This window comes from Rhinolophus sinicus, chromosome 7 (assembly GCF_057876585.1).
Source record: "Rhinolophus sinicus isolate RSI-liver-muscle chromosome 7, RSI-T2T, whole genome shotgun sequence".
Classification (NCBI taxonomy): domain Eukaryota; kingdom Metazoa; phylum Chordata; class Mammalia; order Chiroptera; family Rhinolophidae; genus Rhinolophus; species Rhinolophus sinicus.
Window position 1 is genome coordinate 37,482,755 of NC_142507.1, and position 26,439 is coordinate 37,509,193.

Sequence of the window (26,439 nt, forward strand, 5' to 3'; positions counted from 1 at the left end):
TTAAATTTTGTTCAATTTTATTTTGTAGTCAGAAAGTTTTCCATTTGTCAGCTTGGATGTGAAAGTTGTTATTTAAAACCAAAGAGCAACTTACATGGTTGGCTGAACATTTATAATTCAACAATTATATAACCTCCAAAATATAGCAGAATATGAGCTACATAATTAGGATGTCAGCTGAATAAGACAAGGCAATCTGGAATGATGTCATTTTGGGCATGTGCTCAGATGAGCTTTAAGTAAGTAGAACTTATTCTTCCCACCTCCATTTATACGCACTAATACTAACTGCTGTGAGGACAGTAGACTTTTTAAGAAGGAAGAAAGTCCCACCTCGTGTAGACTGGTTTCATAAAGAAAAACTGCTTTTAAACAAGTGTTTATGGATGTCTGTCTACAAGTTTCCAGTTTGGTCGGCTCCATGTGCGTACATCCTGAAAAACTGCCAAATACCAGCAACAACTGATGATATCAGAGGGAAAAAACTCATTGCCACAGGAAACCAAACACTGTTGAGTCAACATCTTTTTTTTTAGTCACCTGTTGGATAATTATTAGGCAAACCAAAAGACCTGTTCTATTTGTTATACAAATGGGTATGTAACAAATTGACTGAAATGTACATCCAAAATAGAAAATGTCCACGTTCAGAGTCCATCGATGCTTTGGGATTCTGAGCTGGTTTCTGGTATAGAAAACAGACTTAGCATCTCCATCTCCAGTGGATGCATGCTGCCTCCTGTGATGATTAAGGAATGCAGCGGTCCTCCCAAATCCACAGTGCACATCTGCTGCAAAGTGCCGGCAGCAATTTTCTGGTCCTCAGCTCCAACCCTGGCCAAGCCAACACACAGCGTCTCCTCGGTGACTGCTATTTAATAAAAAGGATACCACCATTCAGCTCAGCAATGTATTAACCTATCCAATGTTAAAACTATCGTTAGTACAAAAAGCACATGAAAGACACCCCCAAAATCTTAAATCGCCTTAATCACTCATTATGGACCAAGTATCTTATCTAAGGCTTTTATAAATCATTTGTCATACCTGACAAATAAAGTAGTACTTCCCAATTTTACTGGTTCAGAATAAAAAGGCTTACCTTAGTTTAAGTTTTCAGGATTTAATAAACAATTACCTGTATCTATACACTTTACAATTGCATAGCACTCATCTTAGATTCTGAGTGAACAATGTTTATTACATGCTTGTGTTTTAATAAGTACTTGAGATATGTTCACATTGACCAAGAAATACTAGAAGAAAAGATAATGAGATAATGAGATAAATAATAAATTTAAGTTTATGCTTGGCCACCTAATTAGCTATGTGACAAACTTCAGTTTTTTTCATATTTTTAAAAATGGAATACTATCTCTCTTAAATGGTGGTTATAAGGCTACGGCAATAGATATGAATGTTATTTAGTAAACTACAGAGCCCTTAACAAATAATGGGCATTATGACATTAACTTAAAGTTCAAAATAACCAACATCAGGGAACTTTACTATTATTCACTCTTTTGCAACAGCTGAAGGGCTGACCCTTTCAAGGTTTTACTGTTTAGTTGGGAAAGCTGTCCTGGTTGAACAATGATCAAAATGGGGCAAATGATTTATACCAGGACAAGCAGGCATGTGAGGAACTCTGTATAAAGGTATGGATATAGAACACACTTGTAGATTATTTGTTTCGTGACTTTAACAAAGCTTTCTAATGAGAATAAAATAAGCAATGGCCACTCAAGAATCTCTTTATATACCTTTTCTATCAGGAGATAGGTACTCAAAGGAAGTCAGCACCTTATAACAGAATATAATGACAGGTTCATTTAAGAACTTCTCAGTAAAGCTTTACTGACAATAAACATTGTATTACTACACACTGTGTCTACATACTAGGAATATAAGGATAAATTCTCGTCTTTATCCTAGAGAAAACTATCCCTGGTTCAGTGTTGAGAATGAGAAAAAGCAGTATAAACATATTTTTGCAGGACAAATCTAATTTTAGAGTTCTGTACTTTATCAAAATATTTATATAGTAACATATTTACTTCAAACCAACTCTCGCCTCAGTGGTGGTGGTATATCTGTGTGTTAGATGTTCTAGCATATACACATCTCCATGCAGCAGAAAGGGAATATCTGAGCCCTGTTAGGGTCTTGAGTACCTGGGTCTTCTCCTCGTGTTCTTTGATTCTGAACAATCTCCAGAAGTTGCTGGGCTGCTTGGTTTACACTCATATACCGAGGAGGTTCGTAGATCTTCCTTCCCCTGTGAGAATAAGACTAGATGACACTGTTCTTAGCCATGAAATTACGTAAGACAGTCTTAACAAAAGTACTCCCGCAGGTATACTCAAGTACCAGGTTCACATTCTGTCTGAAACTTTCACATTATACCCACCTTAATTATACACTAAAGTACACATACAGTGATTGTTTACCTGAAGTTTCTTAAGCTTTTTTCATTGTTCTACTTCAACTGCCCTCTGATCTCACTGAAATGTTGGCAGAAATAAAAGTCCAACAACTTAAATGTCTAAATCAAAGTTACCTTTACTCAAAGAAATACCTTAGGCAAAAATAATTTAAAATAATTGGCAATTTGTTCTATAACCTAGCTTAATCAGGTTCTATGTTCACATTCATTGCCATGTTTAAACCACATATTCCACTTTTCACTTCTTCCTCTAAGAATGTAAACTAAAGTGGTAAATATCTGAAAATCTTAGATGGTAAGACAGTTTACCTCTATAAGACTCAAAAGCCTACCATGTTTGCTCAATGATCATAATAAAACACAGCATTTGCAGCTTATAAAACAGTTTGTATAGATTATTTTACTGACTCTCAAAACAATTCTGAGTCAGCACTGTCTAAAAGAAATATAATTTAAAATTTTCTAGTAGCCACATTAACAAAAATTTAAAAAGAGCAAAATAAATGTTAATATTTTATTTAACCCAGTATATCCAAAATATTATATTTCAACATTTACTCCTATAAAAATTATTATAGAGATTGTTTTTGTATGAGGTCTTTGAAATCCGGTATTTTATGCTTATAGCACATCTTGATTCAAATGTTAAATTTTCATTGGAAATACACGTACTTGATCTGTATTTAGATTTCATAAAATTTATGGTTGTACAAGTAGGTTTACATATTAAAGTTGTTCTATATATACTTCAAAGTCTTCCAGTAACTAAATTGAGTATTAGTTTCAAATTAATTATAATTTATAATTATAAATTCATTTCCAGTTACATTAGCCATATTTCAAGTGCTCACTAGTCGTGTCATGTGGGTAGTAGCTACTGTATTAGACATTGTCTCTCTAAGCAAAAAAGGATTATTATTCTCATTATTTATATGAGAAAAACAAGGCTCAGAAACGGAAGTAACTTGCCTAAGAGCACATCACCAGAGGTAGACTCAGGACTCAAACCCATGTCTCCTGACTCTCAATTCATTAATTCATTCTACAAATATTTACAGAGTGCCTACCGTGTTTCCCTGAAAATAAGACCTAGCCGGATGATCAGCTCTAATGCATCTTTTGGAGCAAAACTTAATATAAGACCCGGTCTTATTTTACTATAAGGTCTTATCTTACTGTAAGATAAGACCCGGTCTTATTTTACCATAAGACCGGGTCTTACATTAAGTTTTGCTCCAAAAGACACATTAGAGCTGATGGTCCGGCTAGGTCTTATTTTCAGGGAAACACGGTACTAGGTGCCAACCACTATTCTCAGTAATGAATCCATAAAATCTATTGCCGTTTCCACTCTATCACACTGCTTATCATTTCATAAGTTTAATTTTTAACTGGTAATGAAAGCTGATTTTCAACAATCTTTAAAACTCATGTAATTTAAGTAGAATTTATTGAATTGTTTAAGGAATTAAAAGAGATGTAAGCATTCTCAGAGTAAGACTTACTTGATGAGATTTTCCAAAGACTGCTCCTTTACTTTGATGTCTGCAGGAAGTGAAAAATAGTTTTCTTTTAATTTAATAAATTACTTTATCCAAAATCCAATGTGTAAAGCTAAGTTTCGGGCAAGCATTTTTTTCAAGTCTCCAAAATGCTCATTTGAGAGTTTGTGACACTTTTCCCTCACACTTGAATACAGCCACTGTTACTGGAAATACAAAGAATGGAAGCTTGTGGTTGTATAAAGGTAATTAGTTAGAAAACAAACATGAGGTTGGCCCTGAGACCATCCTGAAAGGATCCAATTTCCTCTTGGAAAAGAAGACAGAGGAAGGAGTTAGATAAATACTGGCATATTCAGTACCTAACAGCTAATCAACATCTTTGTTCATTTCTACTAGCTGGTAACTAACTGCACAGACCCAAATGAAAAGTTTTGTTATGTTCCTATCCTTACTTATTTTGCAGGCACTAGAATGTAAGTGCTGATGCATGTAACATAAATACAAGAAAATTCTTACTACATTTTGAAAAGAGACTTTTGCTTTCTTATGAATGGTAAGACATACACTAATAACTTATTAGTAAACACTTTAATACCAAACAGTCATACTTTTAACAGGGCTTTCCTGGCGAGCCCTGACACCGGCTACAGAGATAGCACAGGGGCTAAAACTCATGTAATACGCTCTCATGAAGCCCGACAGTCCAAGCGTCACCAATATTTGATTTTTCACACTTGAATCACTGATGCTCAGCTGAACTGTTTCGTAAAAGGTAAAAAAACAGAATCACTTTACATCCTCAGAGGAATTCAGTATACAACAGCAAGAGCAACAGCTGCTTCCTCTTCCACATGCTGAAAACAAATGGTTCAGCCAAAGTTTGTTTTTGCAAAAATAAATATAGTGCAACTGAGGGGATCTTTGTGACAGACTTTTACAGCTTTCCTAAATGATTATTAAGTTTTTATTATAAAGGATACTAAAGCGTTTGCTTGGAAAATATAGCAGAAATTAATCCCTTGTACGTATTTCTATTGTTCCTGGAACCAAAAGTGGAAGTATTTTTCTGGTTTGAAATATCATTATTTAGTATTTCCACATATCTGGATATATAGGGGAAAATGCACATCTGTTATTGAAAATGTGGCCTCCAACACAATTAGTGTTATAAACTGAGATTCTTTTAAATGATATTTTCAGATTTTAAAAAATTCAACACACTGATTAATTCATTCACCTTGAGCTTCTGAAATGTTATTTGTGATAGTAAACTTTATAATTTAACATTTTCAATATTTTAGCTTTTTTTTTGATATGCTCTACAGAATTATATTTGAAAAATGACGAGGACTGGGGGGGATTTTTCTAGGTAAATGCTTTGTAATCAAACATAAGTGAATTAATCTCAAGCCAGACCAGTCTTATATTTTTCCTCGTCTTCACATAGACCATAATTATTCCTCCCTACTTCTGCTTGCTAGAATTAAGCTTAAGCTTCTCCTGTTCATCTTAGAACCAGGACCTAGCATAGTACAAAGTACCCAGTAGATACTCCATAGATGTCTATTGAAGAAATCTGCTCATGTGGCTTCACCACTCACCTTAAACTATCTTAAACTATCCAGCCCCTAAGTAGCAGAAGCCCCAATTCCTTCATAAGGCCTTGACTTCCCCCCAAATGCTCTTTGTTCTTTGAAATGTCTATACAATTAATGTTACATTTCATTAATCTCTAATTACATCATATATATCGGTCTAATCTTACCAAGTAAAATTCTCTGTGGTTTCCTACCATGGTATATTCTCACTAATCACTACAGGGCTTGGCCCACAGTAGGCATTCAATAAATACATACTAATTTAAATGATGAAAACTCCAGATGACTAAATGATGAGATCTATGGCTTGAGGATTTGGAATTATGTATCTTGTATTTCACACCTTGTTCCTGCTTTTGTTAATGGAGCAAGAAAGATATATTGTTTAACTTTGTTTGTCTTTTCCCAGGAAAGCCAAGAAAAGAGGCAGCTCTTAGAGAGCTCAAGAGCCAAAATTCTAGTTTGTCCTTCCTGCCTCTCCATACAATAGAACTTAATTGTTCTCTAAACTTTCATGTGTACAACATGTTAGTTCCAACTAGATTTTAAAACCCTGAGGGCAGGGTCCATGTCGAATACTTTCTTAGTATCCCAAAAGCACCTAACTCCACATTGGGCATAAACAATAAAAAATTTGTAAACTGATTTTCTAACTGCCTTTCCAAAGCTTCACAAAAAGTAAATGCTGCTTTTCTCCCTTCCCTCCATTTTTTATGGATATATAGAGAAGTTATCAGGTAGCCTGCCTTTTAAGACTTTTCTCTCCCTGCTCTGTTTAAAACCTCTCAGTTCTGTTGTAAAATACACACACACACACACACACACACACACACACACACACATCTAAATTCCAATGAATCCGTTTTTTAATCTCTCAGTGGCATATACTTGAACTACAAAAAAGTTAAGATTGGCCTCTTTCTATGTGGAAAAATCCAAAGACAAAACTATAAAGCTAATTAATTAATTATAATAATGAATTTCTAAATTGCACTCACAATAAACTAAAATAAGAAAACATAGCATACCAGTTAATTGTGGGTTAGAGGCACAAGCCAAAAAAAAGTCAGAGATGCATTCATGGCCTGATATAGAGCTAGAATTAATTAAGTGTCAATGTGAATGGAATAAAAGGAATGTGTTCTTGCTGGAATTGAATGAACGAGCAAGAGTTAAAGATTTTCTGTGTCAAAGGGTAGTAAGACCAAGTCTGAGAAAATAAACTAAAAAAAACTCCAATCAATTAACTGCCATAAATATTTATTGAACAGCTACACTGTGCCAGAACTCTAAACATTAGGATGAAAACAGTGGGTGAGACAAAGTCCCAGCAGAGGAGAAAATTTTAAAAACAAGGTGATAGGAAAGAAAATCATGGGAGGATATAGGGTATATGTGGTCTGACAATTTGAGAACTTGTTGCAACAATGTTGCCAACCTTTTTTGATAAAGAGGGATTATTCATTATGAATTTGTACCAACAGCACAAATTGTACCAACAGCACAAACAGTTAACCAAGTTTACTATTTGGAAGCTCTGATGGCCATTCCAGAAAAAGAGTTCCAAAATTGCTTTGAAGGGTGGACTAGGCGCTGGCGTTGGTGCACAGCTTCCCAAGGGGAGTACTTCAAAGGTGACCATAGTGACATTCAGCAATGAGGTGTGTGGCACTTTTTCTAGGATGAGTTCACGAACTTAACTGTCTGACCTCGTATCCCACATCAGATTAGGTAAAACTTCACTTTAGATAAGGAGTCGCCAAATTTCTTCCGTAATGGGCCAGGTAATAAATATTTTAGGTTCCGAGGGCCATAGGTTTCTGTCACAACTACTTATTGCTGCCATTGTGGCATGCAAGTAGCTACAGATGATACATACATGAAGTAACATGGCTGTGTTCCAATTAAACTTTATTTATAGAACAGGCAGTAGGTGGGACGTGATTCATGGACACTAGCTTGCTAACCCCTGCTCTAGATATTAGTGTCTCATTTCTAACCCGTAAGAAACACCAACCATTAGTAAAACTTTCCTATAACCTTTTTGTATTAAAAGAGAGATGTTGATTGGAGTTCTGATAATGATATGTTATTGAATTGGCAACATTACACAAATAACCTGAGCATTTTTGGCAAATAGGAATCTTCTCTAGTGTTCTGAATATCTGTACTTACTATAGAGGCCAAAATCCTGGGTTCACTCTCTGCCCTGTGCTGTGATCCTGTGCTGTGCAGCAGACATTCCGGATAAGTCCACACAGTGTCACTACAATAGTACAATTCAATGTACGACCGAAGGGCCGATGCCAGTACGTGAACACTTTGTTACCAGTGAATGATGAAGTAACTACAGGAGTGAGAATGAGTGTTTCCAAATATTTATAATAATTTGACATTGATACAAAAGATTGGAAATGGAAAAAATAAACATATAAGAAGAACACCACCTGGTCCTTTACCCCTTATAGTTTATAAAGTACTGCGCTGGGCTCCATGAGGCAAGGAGGAAGTGCTCCTATCTGATGAAAACGAAGGTACAGATTGGGAATGTTCCCAACATTCTCTAGCTACTAAGCAGAAGTGCTCAGATCTGTTTTCTGATTCGAAGCGTAAGTATCATTTCAATGGTATTAAAGATGCCAGTAAGCTCTGTTCTGTTCGTCAGTCATAGATCAAAGCTTTGATACCAGTATTTTTACAACATCCCTGGTTAGATTAGAAACTGAAGGTGAATGTGAACCAGTACAACTGGAGTGCGATGCTGGATAATGTAGCCCGTGTCCTTCTGATGCTCTATCAGTACCATCATCGCAGTCTACAAAGACAGCGGTCCCAGCTCTTTCCACACTAGGTAGGAAACAGGATTTGGAAGCATTATACAGTGAAATAAGCTGTGAAAAAACAGGCTATCTGGATTCTACCAATTCTGCCACCAGTAAGCTGGGTGACAGTGGGAAAAAATGAATCAATATCTCTAGGCCTCAACTTCATCTATAAAACAGACTTTGATAAGATGATGTCTAGAGTCTCTTTCAGATCTGTAATTCTGACAGTAGCAATACTGCATCGGATGGAACTTGGTAAGAATAAATACTCAATACAAATCTGCTGAATTGCTGTAAACGAACAGGGTCTTGGTGGACAAGTGTATAAGGCGTGGCATGCTGAGAGGATGTGTTAGGGCATAAGAGGAGAGCACGTGAACTACAGCACATACGCAGTAACAGCCATGTGATAATTAGAGCAGAAAACATGTCTCCCTGAGAGTATGGGAAGGAGCGGGGCATGCAGAGTGGCCAGACTGCGTCCTTTCTCACCACCAGCTAGTGGCCCACAGAACGGTTTCACCTTAACACAAAATCAAATCGAGAACAATATGACAAGTCCATATTGTGACTTTAAGGAAACTCCCAAGCCCTCACCTAGTAAACATAGGGTGTGCATGTCATTTTGTCTGTTCTTCTTCACTTTGTCAAAGAAGCTTTCTGGTCGCCAAGTGTCTGTCCAAAAAACAATAGAAACCGTCTCTCCAAACTTATACAACTAGAAAAAACAAAAACATTAATTAATGATGGAACAATTCACTAACTACGATTTCATAGATAACAACCAAAATGAAAAGTGAGACGCAGACTTGAGATGGGTTAGGAATCCAATCTGTGGCTAAAAAAAGCAATAAAAGTTCTCTTTGTCCCACGGCAGCTGGTGTCTTTCCGATGCCCTTTCAGCAGTAGGCTCCTGGTGTTTCTGCATTCAGTATAGGAACGTATGTAACCAGTTCATCTTTTAGTTATGCAGCCTGAAAATACTGAAATAGAAAGAACCTAGTAGGAAGCCAAAACTAAACAAACAAACAAAAAGACAAAAACAACCTTTTGTGCAGTCAAGCAGGGTTCACAAAGTTAACATATTATTATCCTTACTTCACAGATGAGACCACCAACGCTCAGAAAGATCAACTGACTTGAGGTCGCACAGTTAACTACCTTAGTAATGAAAAAGTCTCAAACTGAGGTCCGAGGACACACTCCTTTCCATCATGCTACCCTTAGTAAAATTCACACATGGGGTACTCACTCTTGCCATTTCTTAAAACCTCCCCCCTTACTTTACCCACTGTTTGTTCCCTCACTATCGAGTTCAAGGATAAGGGCCTTTTCTCAAACCTCCTCCTTTCCCCCCAAGTGGCCCGCCTACCCCCTCTGACCAGCACACAACTGAGAAGCTTGCTTGGTTCTAGTTTGCTCTCAGGCTGGCTGTACAGTTCATTTACGTGAATCCAACTTCAAATCCTATGCTGAGAAAATCTAACTTTGAATTCTGGTTGTACAACTTGTTAGCCATGTGACAATACTCTAAGTCTTTATCTCTACAACAAGAACAGTGATAACATACTGTCTTTCCTACCCACAGGGTTGTGAGAATCAAATAACATGTAAAAAATTATTCAAACTATGAAGGGATATGCTAATATTAGTTCTTATCTAGGCACTGAACAAAGGACATTTTTTTCCAAAGACTTAATATATGATAAAACATAAAACTAAAGTTGTTATGGAAAGATTTAATTATTTAATTGAAACAGTGCTTAAAAGAATTTATAATAGAGCTGGAAAGCACGAGATACTGGAAATCACAGCTAGTCCTCTGCCACAGGTGAACCGCGTGATTGAAATAACTGTGTGATTTCAGGAAATCACCTAACTTTTCTAAGCCTAAGGTTCTTCATTTGAAAAATGAAGAAACTGGTCTGGAGAAGGGATTGTCATCCTAAGGTTTCCCAGATCTGTTTTCAAAAGCTGCTCCAGAGGTAAGGGGGAGGCAGACAGGAAGGAAGCAGAGAAGATGGAGCGTCAGGGTCTTCCGTCCCTCTATTCCTAGAGAAGCTCAACTTTTCTGTTTTTGAGGTCTTAAAAACGGTACCCGACACTTGTAACAGTCACTTTGAGTTCCCAAGGTAGGTTCACCATGTTCCTCATAGAGCCGCAAACTCCAACCTCCAACTTAACTGCCAATGGGCTGTATTCCCAAAGTCCATTTGAAAACTGTCTAAAAAGATATTTCCCCACAGAAACTATGCTAACCAGTGGCGGTCGAATTCACAGATCAGTATACAAAACCCCAAGAATTCAGTCATAAATCTTCCTGCTACACGTAACAAGGTTTCTCTGTGAAAAAGGTATTTAGAGTTCCAATGTGGGATTCCTGGAATACATTTACCCGAGCTACACAGAATGGGACTAGCCCTGCTGAGGGCTTTTGCTAAGCAAATGTATCTAACAAATGTTTATTACAGAGGATCCTCTATGTGCCAGGCATCATGCTTGGCACAGGTGTAAAGTGAGAAGCAAAGCAGAGCCCAGGCCCTCAAGGAGTAAGCAGTCTCTCTTCTACTTCACATGCATGCAGAAGCTCCTGAGTCATGACCTGGTTCTTCCGAGCTGGGTGATCACAGACAAGTCAAGTAACCTTCCTGCCTTTCAGGGAGAACTCCCCTACAAAAGAGGTACTATAACGATAAACCTAATAATGTCTAGGGATTAAACGACACAATGTGTGTACAGTGCCCAGTGCCTTGCACAGAGTAAGACTGAATAAATGTTAGGGATTTGATGATATAATAACAGTGATGTTTATAATAACAAGATGAAGATGCTCTAAAATGCTGTGTCCCGCTCTAATCCAACTACTTTCCTTATTGGAGTGAGCTCAACAATATTACCAAATATTTGAAACTATGCTTATGATTTAATTCTGACAAGTTCAACTGTTTATAGTCTAAAAAGGACTTGGCCTCTCTGATCAGATTTTGAAATATTAGTATTACTCTACAAAAAGATCTTTAAGGGAAAACTATGGAAGAAAATGGTATACGTAGCCATATATAAATACTTCAGCTGGGTCTTCGATGTTTTAAGAGCCATGGAAATATAATCAAGGAGATAAATTTTTCATTCAAAAAGAAAGGGACAGATCATTTAAATGAATCGAGATGCTAATCACATATAAACATTAGCTGAACCATTCTGCAAAAGTATCTCTGAATTGTCTAATTTGGGGGATTAAAGAAAACCTGACATAAGCACTGCTTTCTAGGACTCTGACAGTAACCGTTTCCATGGCTGTGTTGCAAACATCTTCAATGAAATCTGGAACATTATGCAAACAGTTTCACCATTTAGATGTCAGTACCTCAAAAAAAAGAAGGACTAGTCCTTTGCATTTCACAATCCAAGGACTTACCAGTAAACTACAAAAAAAATGAGCAAAATTATACAGTGATGAGAACTGAGGTTGCAGAGGCCTAAGCACTGACCGTCTTATAAGTAATCCTTCTTGCTGTGATCATTTTCCCACCATACATTATTGATACAAATCTAAATTTAAAGACTACAAATGAGCTTTTTTCTAAGAACAGTAGGTCAATACACACTTTATTTTGTTTTAACTTGAAGTTATAGAAAAAGTAGTTTATCTAACTTGGTATTGGATCATGTTTTTATCTATTGAAGACAAACAAAACAACTCAAAATGATCCACTTGGTCATATACAAGGCATTATCTAGTTAGAGTGAGAAGATGTACAGGAAACACAAATATCAGGTAGCAAACAATAATGATCAAAAATAAGACAGACTGTAAGGATTATGAGAATCCAGCATTTCCCCCACTTACAGAGCACCTGTAGGCGACTTCTGAAGAGAGAGGATATAAGCAGAACCTTAAAGGACGGCTAAGGTTTAGATTGGGGAAGTTGCACATGGGGGAAGAATGAGGTGGTATGAGAAAAGGAACAGGGGTGGGAAATCTTGGGCAATATTTAGAATGACAGTAAGCAATTACCTAGAAATAGCTATTGCCTGACTTGTCTCTAACAAGTATCTTTAACTCCTAACATCTTACCATATGCCAATTCTTGTTAATTCCAGCTCTATAATTTATCTAGTAATTGACTATTCATTTCTTTTCTCACTATCTTAGTTTGAGCCCTCAATACTATTTGCCCAAATGACGTTAATAGTGTTCTAACTCATCTCACTGCCACCAAATACTTGCTTCCTTCCAGAAGGAAATGCTTAGAACTTACCTAGTTTAGAATCCCCTATACTTCTTAGTGTCAAAACTTTTTTCCAAATAAATTTTAAATAGAACATCAATAGAGTTAAAGATAATGATTAGAAGAGACACTCCATGCAACTTACTCTGAACAACAAAAATGTTTAGACTGGTTTTACAGTGTAAAAAAGACTTGAATTGGCAAGGCTTTTTTTTGTATGTATTTTATTAGAAGACAAAACAGAGAGCAAAATTCGTTGCCAACATAAATGTAATAACTAAGAGAAAGTGGTAAATACTGAAAGGTGAATTATTTTTACATTTTCTCTGGTTCTTCAGACCCAAAGGCAATATTTCTGAGATGGTGGCCAGGATTAGTCAATTAATTTGGGCCAGTCCTTCTAGGTAATAAAGAAAACATAGACCCTCTAAAGCTACAGATGGCATTGGTATCCAATGCTAATGTATCTTCTTCTTATTAATATCTATGTTAAATTACGGATCCCAGGAAGACATATTGGGGACTCTCTTACTTCATAGATTCTGAGATGCACACTTTTTTCTTTATAATATATATCTGAAATAAGAATGTGTCTTAACAACCAATGAAGTCTTAAAACCACTGCTGGCCATGCGCAGTCATAGTTATCATGGATCATATTTGTGTGAACATTAGAACACAAATACAAAACTTAGAAATGAATGTCAACAACTCGGAAGAAAATCTTGGAAACAGTTAATGGAACGCTCTTTTAATCCCTCAGAACCAAGATTACTGGGTTAAAAATAACTAACTTTATACATCAGGAACTACAAAGTTGGCTTAAAAGTCTACTATAAAAGAATTTAACTATTTTAAGAAATGCTGTATCACAATGCCCTGATGGCACAGAAAATGATACTGCATGGAAAAACACGGCCTCAGCATGCAAAGTCAGTTATCTGGAAGAATATGAAAAGGGTTTAGGAATACTTAACCAATTTAATTATATTTCCTTTTTATATATGCACCAATTCCATATAAGATTAAAATCTTTCTCTAGCTAAATTTCAATGGTCTATTCCAATAAGGGGGGAAACATCTAAGTTATAGGAAAACTTACTACAAAAAAATTTAGTATTAAAAAATTTAGTACACACATAGTATAACATGTCTTATAATTTACGAAACATAATAAAATCTACTTGCAATTTGTAGAAAAATAAAACATTTTTACTACTAAATACTATTTACAAACCACTTTTTTGGGTAGTATTACCTGTAAACCACAGCAGCCTACAGCATTCACTATGGAAGCATTGTGAATAACTCGGTAAGGGATTCCCAGCTTTGTTGCTCTCAGAATCAGATCGCTATGTGTTGTAGCCCTGTAGGGAGAAAATATCGGGTTCGGTTAGAGGAACAGAGACTGACTTTGTGAGATAGTAAAGCTGTAATATTTCATGAGTTCAAGTCAATCAAAGGGTCCACACTGCCTTTCCTCATTTGTGGGCTTCTCGGCAACAAAAGTGTAAGTCTTCACAATGTTGAATTGCACCTGTCACACTCTTAAACCAGTCTTGGCAGCTACAGAACATAAGGAAGTTTCACTTGCTCTTTTGTCCTGTAAATACTTGCAAAGACATCTGTTCAGCAACTGAACTCTAGAGAAGTAATTCTCAAACTTTTATGTGTTAGGGACCCTTTAAACTCTTAAAATGATTGCTCTAGAGTTCTAAATTAAGGCACAATTAGACCCACTTCTTTATTTCTGCTCTATTTTGAAGGTTTTGTTTTTGTATTTTGAAATACAACATGGCCGAATATACAGAACATTTTCATGGCCTGTCAATCTTTGTCTTTATATGAATTCTGATATAATCTTAGTTGGATTTTATCTCTGTCTAGCAGTCATTTTATTTATAACCTTGTCTTGTGTATAATTAGAATGTGTGTATGTGTGTGTGTATATTCTGCCTGTTGCCTTTCCTTTTTGAGCTAAGTGTAATGCTTATAATTAGATAGGCTGGTGGAGAGAGAATATATGTAAATACAAATACAGATACTGTGAGATGTAACACCACATCAATTTAGAACTGCATTATTAAAGAGGCCTTTCCCCCCTTGATGAAACTTCCAGGCCCTGCTGGGGAAAGCAGCATTAGCATGTTTGAGAAACTGCACAACAAGCAGAACCTGTGAACTGGTCAATGCATACCAAGCAGGAAGATCAAGGGCTTTCCCCCCATGAGGCAGTCAGAAACAGATTAACAGACGCCCACCGGGGAAGCCTGTTTTTAATCACACACATAACATAAAAACTAGTATGAGAAACCACCATTAATTTGATTTAGACTAAGCTTATAAAAAATGGTATGCCAGTTGTAAAAAATGTTTTTAATATCACCTTCAACAGAATTCCACTCCTTAACACTAAGAAAAACTGAATTAATTACTTGCTGAGTTATTTAAACAGATGAGCAGAAAGAAAAACTGGTTTAAAATTTTATCTCTCTTTATCACGAGTTCATTTAAAATGACCAGATGTGGTTGGTGTACTATGAAGATTTAATGACCTAGCAAAGCAATTTGATTCTGTGAAACTGACACAAATGTGATTAAATAAGCCCCTCAGATTTCCGCTATAAAAATTTGTGACAAATGGTATTAAATCATCACGATTACCTAGATTATATTGCTTCATGCAAAAGAAAAAACTGGTTTGAAAATTACTGAGTACTTCTTCCAGCCTGGGGCTCATGAAAATGCTTCATTTATGGTGACTGGGAAAGTGTGTGTGTGCATAAAGACAAACATTACTGTTTCTGGACATGTGGCTCTGTTCATAATCTTACACACACACACACACACACACACACACACACACACACACACGACTGTGGATAGAGCCACACGTCCAGAAACAGTAATAAATTTGTCTTAATAACATGTTTGTGACTTGGAATTGATCTGAAAGTAGTTTCAAGAGGAGATTCAAAAATGGCTTGATCAATGGCGTCAATAAAATAAAGAACATGAAGGTGACCAATTTAAATGTATAAGACTTGGTATATTTTAAACTTTATTTTATAACATTAGTTTGCAGATATAGTACTACCGTATTTGACAGAGGTATGGCTGATGATCTGAAAATTCACTAATATTTGCAATGATATGGTGAAACTGATGTTCTTATGAACTACTAGAAACATGGCTGTAAACTGGTACAATCCTCTGAAAAATTAACTTGACAATATATGCTTAAAAATGTCCATGTTCAAACTTTTTTCTTTTTGGGGGGGTATTATAAACCTATTTTGAAGAATCTATCATAAGAAAACAATCCAAAATGTTTGGGAATGGCAAAGTGGGAGAGGAGGAAAAGAAAATATATATTACTCCATCAATGTCAGCATTATTTATATAGGAGAAATAAATTGACTAATGATCATAATGACGGTTAATGGATAGTTACAATGTGCCAAGCACTGTTCAAATGCATTACACTGAATGGAAGCAATCAAATAACCTCATTAGGCACATAGGAAACAAGTGAATAAAGGCATATTTTTGTATAAGTGTGCCATGAAGAAAAGGCACACAAACAAGGATAAAAAATTGTGTTCATTTGTTATAAAGCCTATCTAGTTACAGAGCATATTAAAATAAAGAATAAGAAAATGGAACCATCATTAGAATTTGTTTAATGATGACCTTTATGGGAAGAAAGCTTAAAGCAGTCATCTCCCACATGACTGAGTCAGATCTATTGATGTATTTTTTTTTTTAGAGGCATTTACATTCTTTATGTGATTAACTTCCGTTCAATAATCTGAATAAAAGGGCCAAGATGAAAACTACATTCAATTACTACTTTCAATTACCTTCTTCCAGAACTTAAGATTGTTGGAGATGGATGGTGGTAATGGCTGCACAACAATATGAATGTACTTAATGCCACTGAACTGTACACTTAAAAATGGTTAAAATGGTAAATATTATGTTTTGTATACTTTATGACAATTTTAAAAATATTAGAAAAAATTTAAGATTAAATAATTTTTACTTTTTAAATTTTTTATTCAAGTAAGTAGAAAAAGACTTTAAAATTAAACAAAGGATATTTTTGTTGTTGTTGTAGATAAAAAGTTTCAGTGTCTTGCTGTATTCTGTGTTCCCTTCCTGGTTTATCCATTTAATTCACTCATATTCTAATTCTTCAAGGTCCAATTAAAATTGACACATTCCCTAGCATCCTATCTCCAACAAATATATACCCAACTACTATATCCCAATAGTAATCCAGTGGTTAAATAAAAAATCACTATAGTACAGTAATTATTATATAAATCTGAATACAAGATTATACATGATTAGTCACTGACACAGGGCAAATTAATTGCCTATGAGTTAAAAAAGAGGTGGGGGTGGGGGCACTTACTCCTGAATAAAATAAGAATTCATGGAAGAAGTACCATCTGAGCTGGGTCTGAAAGAATCTACTATTTTACTAAATAGAAACTTGGGATGACGATAATTAACACCACTGTATGTGTATCTGAAAGTTAAGAAAGTAAATCCTAAGAGCTCTCATCACAAAACAAATATTTTCTTTTTTTGTATCTGTATGAGATGATGGCTGGTAACTAAACATACTGTGTGGTAATCATTTCACAATATATGTAAGTCAAGTCATTATGCTGTGCACCTTAAACTTACACAGTGCTGTTATGTCAATTCTGTCTCAATAAAACTGGAAACAAAGAAAGGAAGAAAGAACTGGGAAGAACAGTCTGTTTTTTTTAAAAAAAAGTATGAGCAAAGACATGTGGACAAACATTGCCAAACACTTATGAAATGACAATGTTGTACAATTTGGCTCTGACATAGTGAAAAAAGAAAATAGTAGTCAAAGGAAACAGTAGACAGACTGTTAAAAGACGTAAGGCCATGAAAGTCACTGAAGGATTTTGAGCAGGATAGTACCGTGTTTCCCCGAAAATAAGACCTAGTCGGACAAGCAGCTCTAATGTGTCTTTTGGAAAAAAATTAATATAAGAGCCGGTACATATTATATTATATATTATATTACACCCAGTCTTATAGTAAAATAACTTTTACTATATAGTATTTTATACTATTTACTATATAGTATTTTACACTATTATATTATATTATATTATATTATATTATATTATAATTATATACCCGGTCTTATATTATAGTAAAATAATACCGGGTCTTATATTAATTTTTGCTCCAAAAGATGCAGAGCTGATTGTCCGGCTAGGTCTTATTTTCGGGGAAACATGGTAACAGCGTTGAGGCACTTTCTCTGGGCCTCAACTTTCTCATTTACATAGAATTCTCCCTTCCACTGTGGTACAAGAGTGACACAGGTACAAGGGCAGGTTGGACAGTCCATGTCTGGCCAATAATGGAGCTAATAATGTTTTCATCTGGAGCCCTTCAAATTGTGGTTTTACAAATACGAATTTGACCACAGCATAGTTAATGAATGAAGAGTCTGGACCAGGCAAAAGGCTATTACACTACACTGGGTATACGATAATAAGAGTTTGCATTAGGTAGAATAGTGGCAGTCAGGATGGAAAGGAATAAAAAGATATAAAAAACCTGGTTAAAAACAAAATCAACAGCAGTGCTTCTCAAACTACCTAGTGAAAAGCCAGTATTTTCTTAAGTTGTACTGTCATGGAAAAATAGTTGTGTAAAGTGCAATAAAAATTAACTGTTAGAATAATCAAGGGCCGGCCCGGTGGCTCGGGTGGTTGGAGCTCTGTGCTCCTAACGCCGAAGGCTGCCGGTTGAATTCCCACATGGGCCAGTAGACTCTCAACCACAAGGTTGCCGGTTCAACTCCTCGAGTCCCACAAGAGAAGGTGGGCTCCACCCCCTGCAACTAACAATGGCAACTGGACTTGAAGTTGAGCTGCACCCTCCACAACTAAGACTGAAAGGACAACTTGACTTGGAAAAAATCCTGGAAGTACACACTGTTCTCCAGTAAATTCCTGTTCTCCTTCCCCAATAAAATCTTTTTTTTTTTTAAAAAAAAAGGAAAGAAAAATCAAATACAAAATAATACAAAATACAAGCCCCAAATTTTTAATTATTAGAGTCAGCAGAGATAAATTACTTTTTTAAACTGCTATAAAAGTTTCTAAATGGTTACTCTCAAATTCTGTACCTCATCATGGACCGGTAAGTTTGTGGGCTAGCACAAGTCTACAAACCTCATTTTGAGTAGCACTGGTTTATTGGACTTTGTCAGTGACTGGATGGATGCCATGTCAAAAGTGATTCTGAGAGTAGTCGTTTAGGTGACTGTTAAGAATTGACATACCATCAAGTTGTGAAGTTTGGTAGTTCAGGTGTCACTATAGAGAACACAGGATTTTGGCAGGAGTCAGTGTGATAATGAGGAAATCCTACAAGAGTTCCGAGACATTTCATATACATAGGATTTTTCATTAGCCTTACTTTATTTTACTATTTTGTGGCTTTAAAAAAAAAAAAAGGAAGATAGAAACTTCCTTTAAAGGAAGACTTACTTTTACAGAAAACAATGTCAGAGGCTAAAACAAACCTTTTAAATATTTTTAAATGTATGATTATCCAATGTCATTTGCAGCCAAGTATAATAATAATACACAATCCCTGGCATCTCATATTGACTTAAATTACTTCCTTTATGACAGACACATACACATATAATACCATTCTTTTGAAAAACATCCTTGGTGGTGGGTTCATGGTGATTTAATCGTCCTTATGTTCCTCAAATCTGTGACATAAATCTTGGGTCACCAGCTGGAGACAAAGAACTCTTCTATTTGGTTTGACATTACAGATTGATGATGCCTGACTACACACAAGTAGAAGCCTAGCTTTTTAATAATGAGGAAGAACACAGCTCCCAATGGATATAAGAAATTGAAATCTGAGGCTTAACAGACGACAAATTCAAGACAAGTATAGTGACATCAATATTGCTAAATATTAGATGATTAAAAAAGAAATAAAACGTCTAGCACAAAGGAGCAGAAGATACTTGCAATTTACCTGTAAAACAAATGGCAGGTATGACTCTTAACAATGTAACACATTTATTTAATAATGATATACCAGTTGTGATTTGATGCCCTAAGTGACCTTCTAAAAGAATAGCAGAAGCAAGGATACAAACTTTAAAGCTGACACTTGATAACTAATGTGATACATATGATCACATCCTTGCCAAGCAGATTTTCTTCATTAATATCAAAGATAATAAAAGTTTAAAGTACAAAATTTTAGACAGAGCCTAGGTCAGCAGAGTCCCTCATCAAGACCCGGCAGGCAAAAGGTTTTAAATTTAACAGAATAATTCTTATGATTTAAAAAACTAAGTAAATACAATTAAAACTCAGAATGTCAGCTGTGACTTACCCAAATGGATCACCAACCACAAGAAACGCGACATCACTGACATCAGCATCCTTTAATATATTATCTGCTTCTTGTTCCACTTCTTCTCTATCAGCAAGAATCAATTTTCTTCCATAAAACTCTTCCTATAGATTTAAGCCCAATATCAAAATGAAACAGCAGGTGACCATTTCAACACACACACTCACACACTCACACACACACACCCCAATCTTTGTCTGGGGCTGGTACAAATCTTGGCAACCATCCAAACACAGATCACTGAATTCAACTCATCAATGAGCCAGCACTCTGTATCATGTTGCAATTAAACTCTGTCTTTGGGGCTATCTTAATATCCCAAGAGGAGGTAGACCTAACATCTGAGGCTTTTGGCATTTTTAATTTACCTCTAAATTTGGGTCCAATAGACCAGGCAAAACACTAAGATAAACAGAGAATATGTATGCATGAGCCTTGCTTCAGAAACACAGAAATACAGAATAAGTATATTAAAAAATAATTATAAACACACATGGTAGTTTGGATTTTATTAAATTTTCCATGGGAAAAATCTATGGAACACTAGCTAAAATAAGAAGTAATTTCAATAAGAAATAGAAAATGAAGATTTAATTGTTTACAGATCCAGCAAATATTCCTATATAATTGCAAGAAAGACTAATTTAAAACTGTATTTCCTAGTTCCTGCTAAAAAAAAGGCAGAGTCGCAGGGGGAATAAAAAGAATTCTAAATATATAGAAGCCTCCATACAAACTAGTCCCTTGACGTTCAACTCCAGAGAACAAACCCAGGAGCTGACCTTAACTGGAGTGGAAGCATGTAAGTATGGAGAGGGAGCTAATATGCTAGTGGTCACATGGTAGGGTTATAAACTATTCTTCATGAATCTTATGACTGATTTCCTATGGAGTAATATGTAACTCAAATGTAATAAAAGTGGATGCACAGATAAATAATACCATTTCTTACATATTGACAAGTTTCTTAGAGTCATAAGGATTATAAGGATTATAATCTTAAATAAAAAATTATAAGGATTATGAAATGAAAAAGTATCTGGTATTCAATAATATTTGCCAAGCAAATGACTAAATGGACAAATGATTAAGTATTTAAAGATAAAGGCTATCATTCCAACGGTGATAATTATTTCATAATACTTAACTAGAATCTGCTCCTCAAATGTGAATAAAGATCCCTTCCTTTCCTCTGCAAATCTTCTCAGAGACAATTGTTCCAGAAGTTCCCAATGACAATGTTTTTACATATCAAAGATGTCCTCTTTATTTTCACTTTTACCATATAATTTTCTTAATCGTTAATTTTTATATACCTTACTTTAAGAACCCAGAAAACTTAGTAGTTACAGAACATTTATATTCACATATCTAAGAGAACACACACAATTACTGAAAAATGAAGGAAATGTTTTTTTCTGAACTTATAACATTTCTTAAAGATCAAATCACACGCTCTACCTAGCTTAATGCTAGTAGTAATCCTATCCAATATTTTATAAATGACGTAACAGAAAACCCCACTCTGTCCCCAAGACTTCTATCATGCATGAGTCCATATTTATCACTTATTCTAACCTAAGAAACATTTCATTATCTACTTAAGACAACAGTATGTTTACTTTAAAGTCTCCTTTAAAGAGAAACACACGCACACACACACAAACACCCCAATATAATCAAATGACTAATTCTCATGAAAAAAGTGTTTTAAAAAGGGAAGAGATTGGGCAGCTGGATGGCTGTTGGTTAGAGCGCGAGCTCTGAACAACAGGGTTGCTGGTTCGATTCCCACATGGGCCAGTGAGCTGCGCCCTCCACAACTAGATTGAAGACAATGAGCTGCAGCTGAGCTTCCAGAGGGGCGACCAGATGGCTCAGTTGGTTAGAGCGTGAGCTCTTAACAACAAGGTTGCCGGTTCAATTCCCGCATGGGATGGTGGGCTGCACCCCCTGCAACTAAAGACTGAAAACGGCGACTGGACTTCAAGCAGAGCTCTGCCCTCCACAACTAGACTGAAGGACAATGACTTGGAACTGATGGGCCCTGGAGATAACACACCATTCCCCATTAATTTTTTTTTTTAAAGGAGTATTTTCAAAATGGACAATATTTGAATATGGTTTCAGGCTGAGGGGAGAAGGATGTTAATATAGATGGAACATAAATAATCTATGGGAGTAAGGTTCCAGAGGGAGGGGGAGGAAGAGGTTTGCAAAACACACATCTAGATGGAGTTAATCTAGAACTGGAAGAGAACCTCATCTTACAAGTCATTTTCTAAGGCTGGAGGGAAGGTAGATTCAGATTTAGAGTATGGACAAACGGAAAGCTACTAAAGGCCATAGGTGATGGCCTCATTTTTCTCAATGCGAAGTCCTTCACTCACCTCTTCTGTCCCTCCAATACCGAGACACAACAGTTTGATATGACAAGGAAATAGTAACCTGGTATCCAGGTGAGGTAGGTTAGGAAGAAAAGAGGGGAACAGATACACTGGGAGAAAATGAAAGTCATTTCAGTGATGCCCAAGAACAAGTACAGCAAATACTGTGCTTTTCTCCTTCATGCTTTTGCTCACAATTATTTTTTTCTTCAGCAAGGAATGCTTTTTCTTCCCCTTATCAAATCTCATCTATAACAACAATATTTGTAATAATACACTTACAGTAGGCTCACTCTGTGGTTGGGCATTGTCCTAAGAATGTATGTAGTACAGTGCATTTAATCTTTGTCATACTCTATGAGATAGGCACTATTTGTATCCCTTTTACAGATAAGAAAAAGAACACAGAAAAGTTAAGAGACTGTGCAAGGTTACAGAACACTGGTTGACTGCAGAACTTCATGTGTACTACAAATGGGGCATAGACAGGCTGAGTTTAATGATCTATTTTCCGCAGGTAGCTGGGGCCCCAAAGTTAGCTCCCTTTGGACATGAGCAGCTTCCTCCATTTATCCTGCAGAGCTGTACAAATATTACCGTTTTCCATCTGGACCATGATGTAAATGGAAACAAAAGAAACTAGGATGCATTATTTTAAAACACAGCTCAAATTCCATAGTATTCTCAGACCTTCACAGCCTGAAGTAATCTTCTCTCTTACATGTATTCCAATTGCAATTAATACCTACTAATTATTTAACAAGATAGCTTCTACTACTTAGTTGATGAAAGCAAGAATGCTGACTCAAATAAGATCATCTAAGTTCTTTCCAACAACATAATTTTATAGTTTCTCCCTTCCACTGCCATGATGAATTTTTACTTAAATCTTCCATTATTATTTAATTTTCCTGGGTGTAACACAAATGAATCAAGAACCCCTTGATAACAAAGTGCTTACACTCTTTGTATAATATACATTATACTAAAGACATATAAGATCATAATTTATCCACAAAAATTACCTAAAGACATTCAAGTTATATATACCAAAATTAAAACTCTTTCCTGGATTCACTATCTCTAGTTTAATTAACTTTTGAATAATGAAGAAAATATAAATAATACTTCCATGTCTGGTTGTGAATCTGAGAGGATATAAGACCTGAAATTCTCTAAGTTACTTTTTTGTTTGGAAGACTTGATAGATCAGACAATTCTAGAATCCTCTCCTTCTTCCTATAACCTGTCCATCAATCTTTTCATCTTAATTTACATTGTACTCAGAGTTTAATAATGAACCTGAACTTAACCCCTCCTCCAAAATTTACTGAGCCCTTAATGAGAGCCAGCTAAATGTATGATACACTAACAAATGCTATGGTTACTACGTTCAGACTCACTCTATATACAAGTGTGTGAGTGTAAGCCTTACTGGGAGATGTCTATTTAAAACCTGTCTGGATAGATACAGACAGAACGGCAATTACCATTCCCTATGGAAATACTTCAAAGGAGGAAGATTTCAGCTTGGTTTCTGAATATATAACCAACTCATTAGGGCTGTGTCAGCACCTCATTAACACTCAACTCAGAAAGGATTTCTTGACTATCTCACGAACTAAAGAATTTTTATTAACTATCCTCTGGCGTGTACAATAACTTTCCTTTCCTATTTACAGGAGAAAGCCACAAAATTGGGCTTGCAAAGTAAGACAAAGCACCCTTTCGTTTCCCAAGTTCCTTGGTTGGTGTATAATCCCCCAGATCCTTAATGAGAGGGTGTGTGTTTTAAAGAGTTTAAACAAGCGGATCTGAAAATTTGGTTCATTTAGTGTAATGAAAATCAGCAGTTGGATAGCTTTCTTCCTGGGAGGTTGGAGAACCGTAAGCACCTACCAAGGCTTCCTTCCCTACAGTAAGGACGGAAGTATAGGCTTCCAGGTACACTCGGCTGCAGCGTCTTACAACTTCCAGGCCTCGGACTGTGATGTCTTTGGCATCTCCCAGGCCCAAGCCGATCAGGTAAAGCATTTCTAAGTCCAGGGGGAGGGAGACTGCAGGACGAAGTGAACGAGAAAAACAACTGTCAGCTACACAGAGGATGCATAAAATCCCATGATGAACACGAAGATGAAAACCACAATAGCACGAGAAGGAACAGCAATGTCACAAGAAGTGAAGTCTGAGAACCTTACTTCACGCCCCTTAAATAAGGATTGGAATAAGTGTTTTTTTTTAACAACCCTACCCCGCTTTTTCTCTTGTGACACAAACCTAGGGGCGGGCAATTACCCGCTGGGAGATCCGAAGTTGGGTCTGTGTTCTCCCCAAATTGCTAAGTGTCGCCTTCCCGCAGAAGCTGCTGCGCAGGGCGCGGATGTGCGCGGAGCCAGGACCCACGCCGCCGGCCTCACTTACGGTAGCCGCAAAACGCCGGCGCCTTTACTACACTTTACGACTCACTGCTGTGGGTGGGATTGAAAGCTGGGGAGGTCTGGTCCCCATTGGGTCAGCAGTGACCTCCCGGCTGCTGGGGCACGGATGCAAAAGGTTAGTCACTCGTGGGGAGTGCATCCAGAGCCGCATGGCTTCTGGAAAAGGACACAGTCAGTGGCTTCTACATCCCCATCCTAGGACCGGGTAAGTGCTAGAGCTCTTCGCTCCGGAGCGCGACCCGAAGTTGGGAAGTAGAGCCCTGCGCCTTTCCTGCTCCAGACCCACGAGGGGGTGGCGGGTGGGAGGGACTTCCCTACTTTGCCCGGGGATAGCCCGACTGCAGGGTTCTCTTCCCGCCTTTTTGTTCTGCTGTAGTTTAGACAGCCGCCTCCCTGGTGAGGTGTCAGCTCGGCCGTGAGTGTGATGCTGATTTCCCAGCAGGGCAGTGATTCCTCTGGTTTGACCCCGAGACCTAATTAATTCCACAGAGCCTGCGCCAAGGGGCATGACTGGGATCTGCCCCAGTCATCCTCAGTGTGGGGAAGCCCAGACCTTTCTGATCCTAGAGAAGTGACCTTTCAGACTGCTCACGGATTTCAGACCTCACCCAAATTCTTCCACAAGGGGAATTCCTGCAGAGTAGTTGGTTATATGTAGTAGTTACGATGTCAGAATGGTTTGTTTTTACTGTAAATGCTCTTCCTAAGGTCACTAGTGACTTCATCCAAGGCAAAGTCCTGTTTGCTTATCTTAGTACACAGTGTTGGTTTTCCAGAATTTTCCTGGCGCTTCTCCGACAATGCCTTGTGACTTTTTTGCCCAACGCTGGTTCTTGAAGCTTTGACTTTCTGTCTTTTCCTGGGTTCCATCCACCCTTTGCACACATCATTCTATACACTCTTACTGACTGATTTATCCATTCTCATTACATTGATCAACACCTCACCCCATAAACAAAAATTAATTCCAAATGCATCATAGATGTAAAAGGAAAACCTGAAACTATAAAACTTCCAAGAAAGAACATAGAAAATATTTGTGACCTTATTTAGGAAAAGACTTCAGTTGCCTCCTCTGTGAAATAGAGATAATAATACCATCCCTCGTAGCATTATTGTGAGGATAAATGACAGAACATATATAAAGGGCTTAGCGTAGTGCCAGGCGGTTAGTAAAGACTCAATAAACAGTGGCAGATATATACAGTTTGACATTAATTTTATAGTTATCTAATGTCCATGCTTTATCCCATTCACAAAAGTTCTATGAAATAATTACATAAGTTCGTTAACCATAGACCAGCCCTCTAGATAGAACATTTTATTGATGCACAAAGGGTCATTTTTATTTTATTTTTTTTAAAGAGGGCCCCTTTCTCATGATCTTGGTTGTGAGACTTTGAGGAGAAACCTGTTCCCCATTTGGGGTAACAAAGGTCATCTTCGCAAACATTATTACACCCTGAGTTATTCTTTTTTAAGAAAAACTTTGTTTCTATCACTGTCATCGCATTTAGATCTGTAGACTTGCTTGACACCAAATAAATGTGACCTGG

At 36.7% G+C, this 26,439-nt stretch overlaps 1 protein-coding gene and 1 long non-coding RNA gene across 10 annotated transcripts in view; one reads left to right on the top strand and one right to left on the bottom strand.

Annotated features, from left to right (window-relative positions):
* On the bottom strand, positions 1-24,926 carry DPH5 (diphthamide biosynthesis 5). 2 transcript variants are annotated; one of them, XM_019753713.3, is made up of 8 exons: positions 24,741-24,926; positions 24,345-24,502; positions 20,038-20,162; positions 13,865-13,973; positions 8,972-9,092; positions 3,952-3,991; positions 2,175-2,278; positions 1-871 (listed from the first exon to the last, which is right to left on the bottom strand). In XM_019753713.3, the coding sequence occupies exons 2-8, from the start codon at positions 24,477-24,479 to the stop codon at positions 648-650; spliced, it is 858 nt and encodes a 285-aa protein (XP_019609272.1). In that variant the 5' UTR covers positions 24,480-24,502; positions 24,741-24,926; the 3' UTR covers positions 1-647. The 2 variants fall into 2 exon arrangements, with proteins under 2 accessions (XP_019609272.1, XP_019609271.1); XM_019753712.3 differs by having other exon boundaries at positions 24,723-24,926.
* Positions 24,900-26,439, top strand: part of LOC109459344 (uncharacterized) — a 144,402-nt gene continuing 142,862 nt past the window's right edge. For 4 of the 8 annotated variants that reach the window (XR_012491649.2, XR_016021737.1, XR_012491644.2 and 1 more), the window contains exon 1: positions 24,933-25,088. This is a non-coding gene — a long non-coding RNA (uncharacterized LOC109459344). Of the gene's footprint in view, positions 25,089-26,439 lie in introns of all 8 variants that reach the window. The other 4 variants (XR_012491648.2, XR_012491651.2, XR_012491650.2 and 1 more) reach the window with 3 other exon arrangements.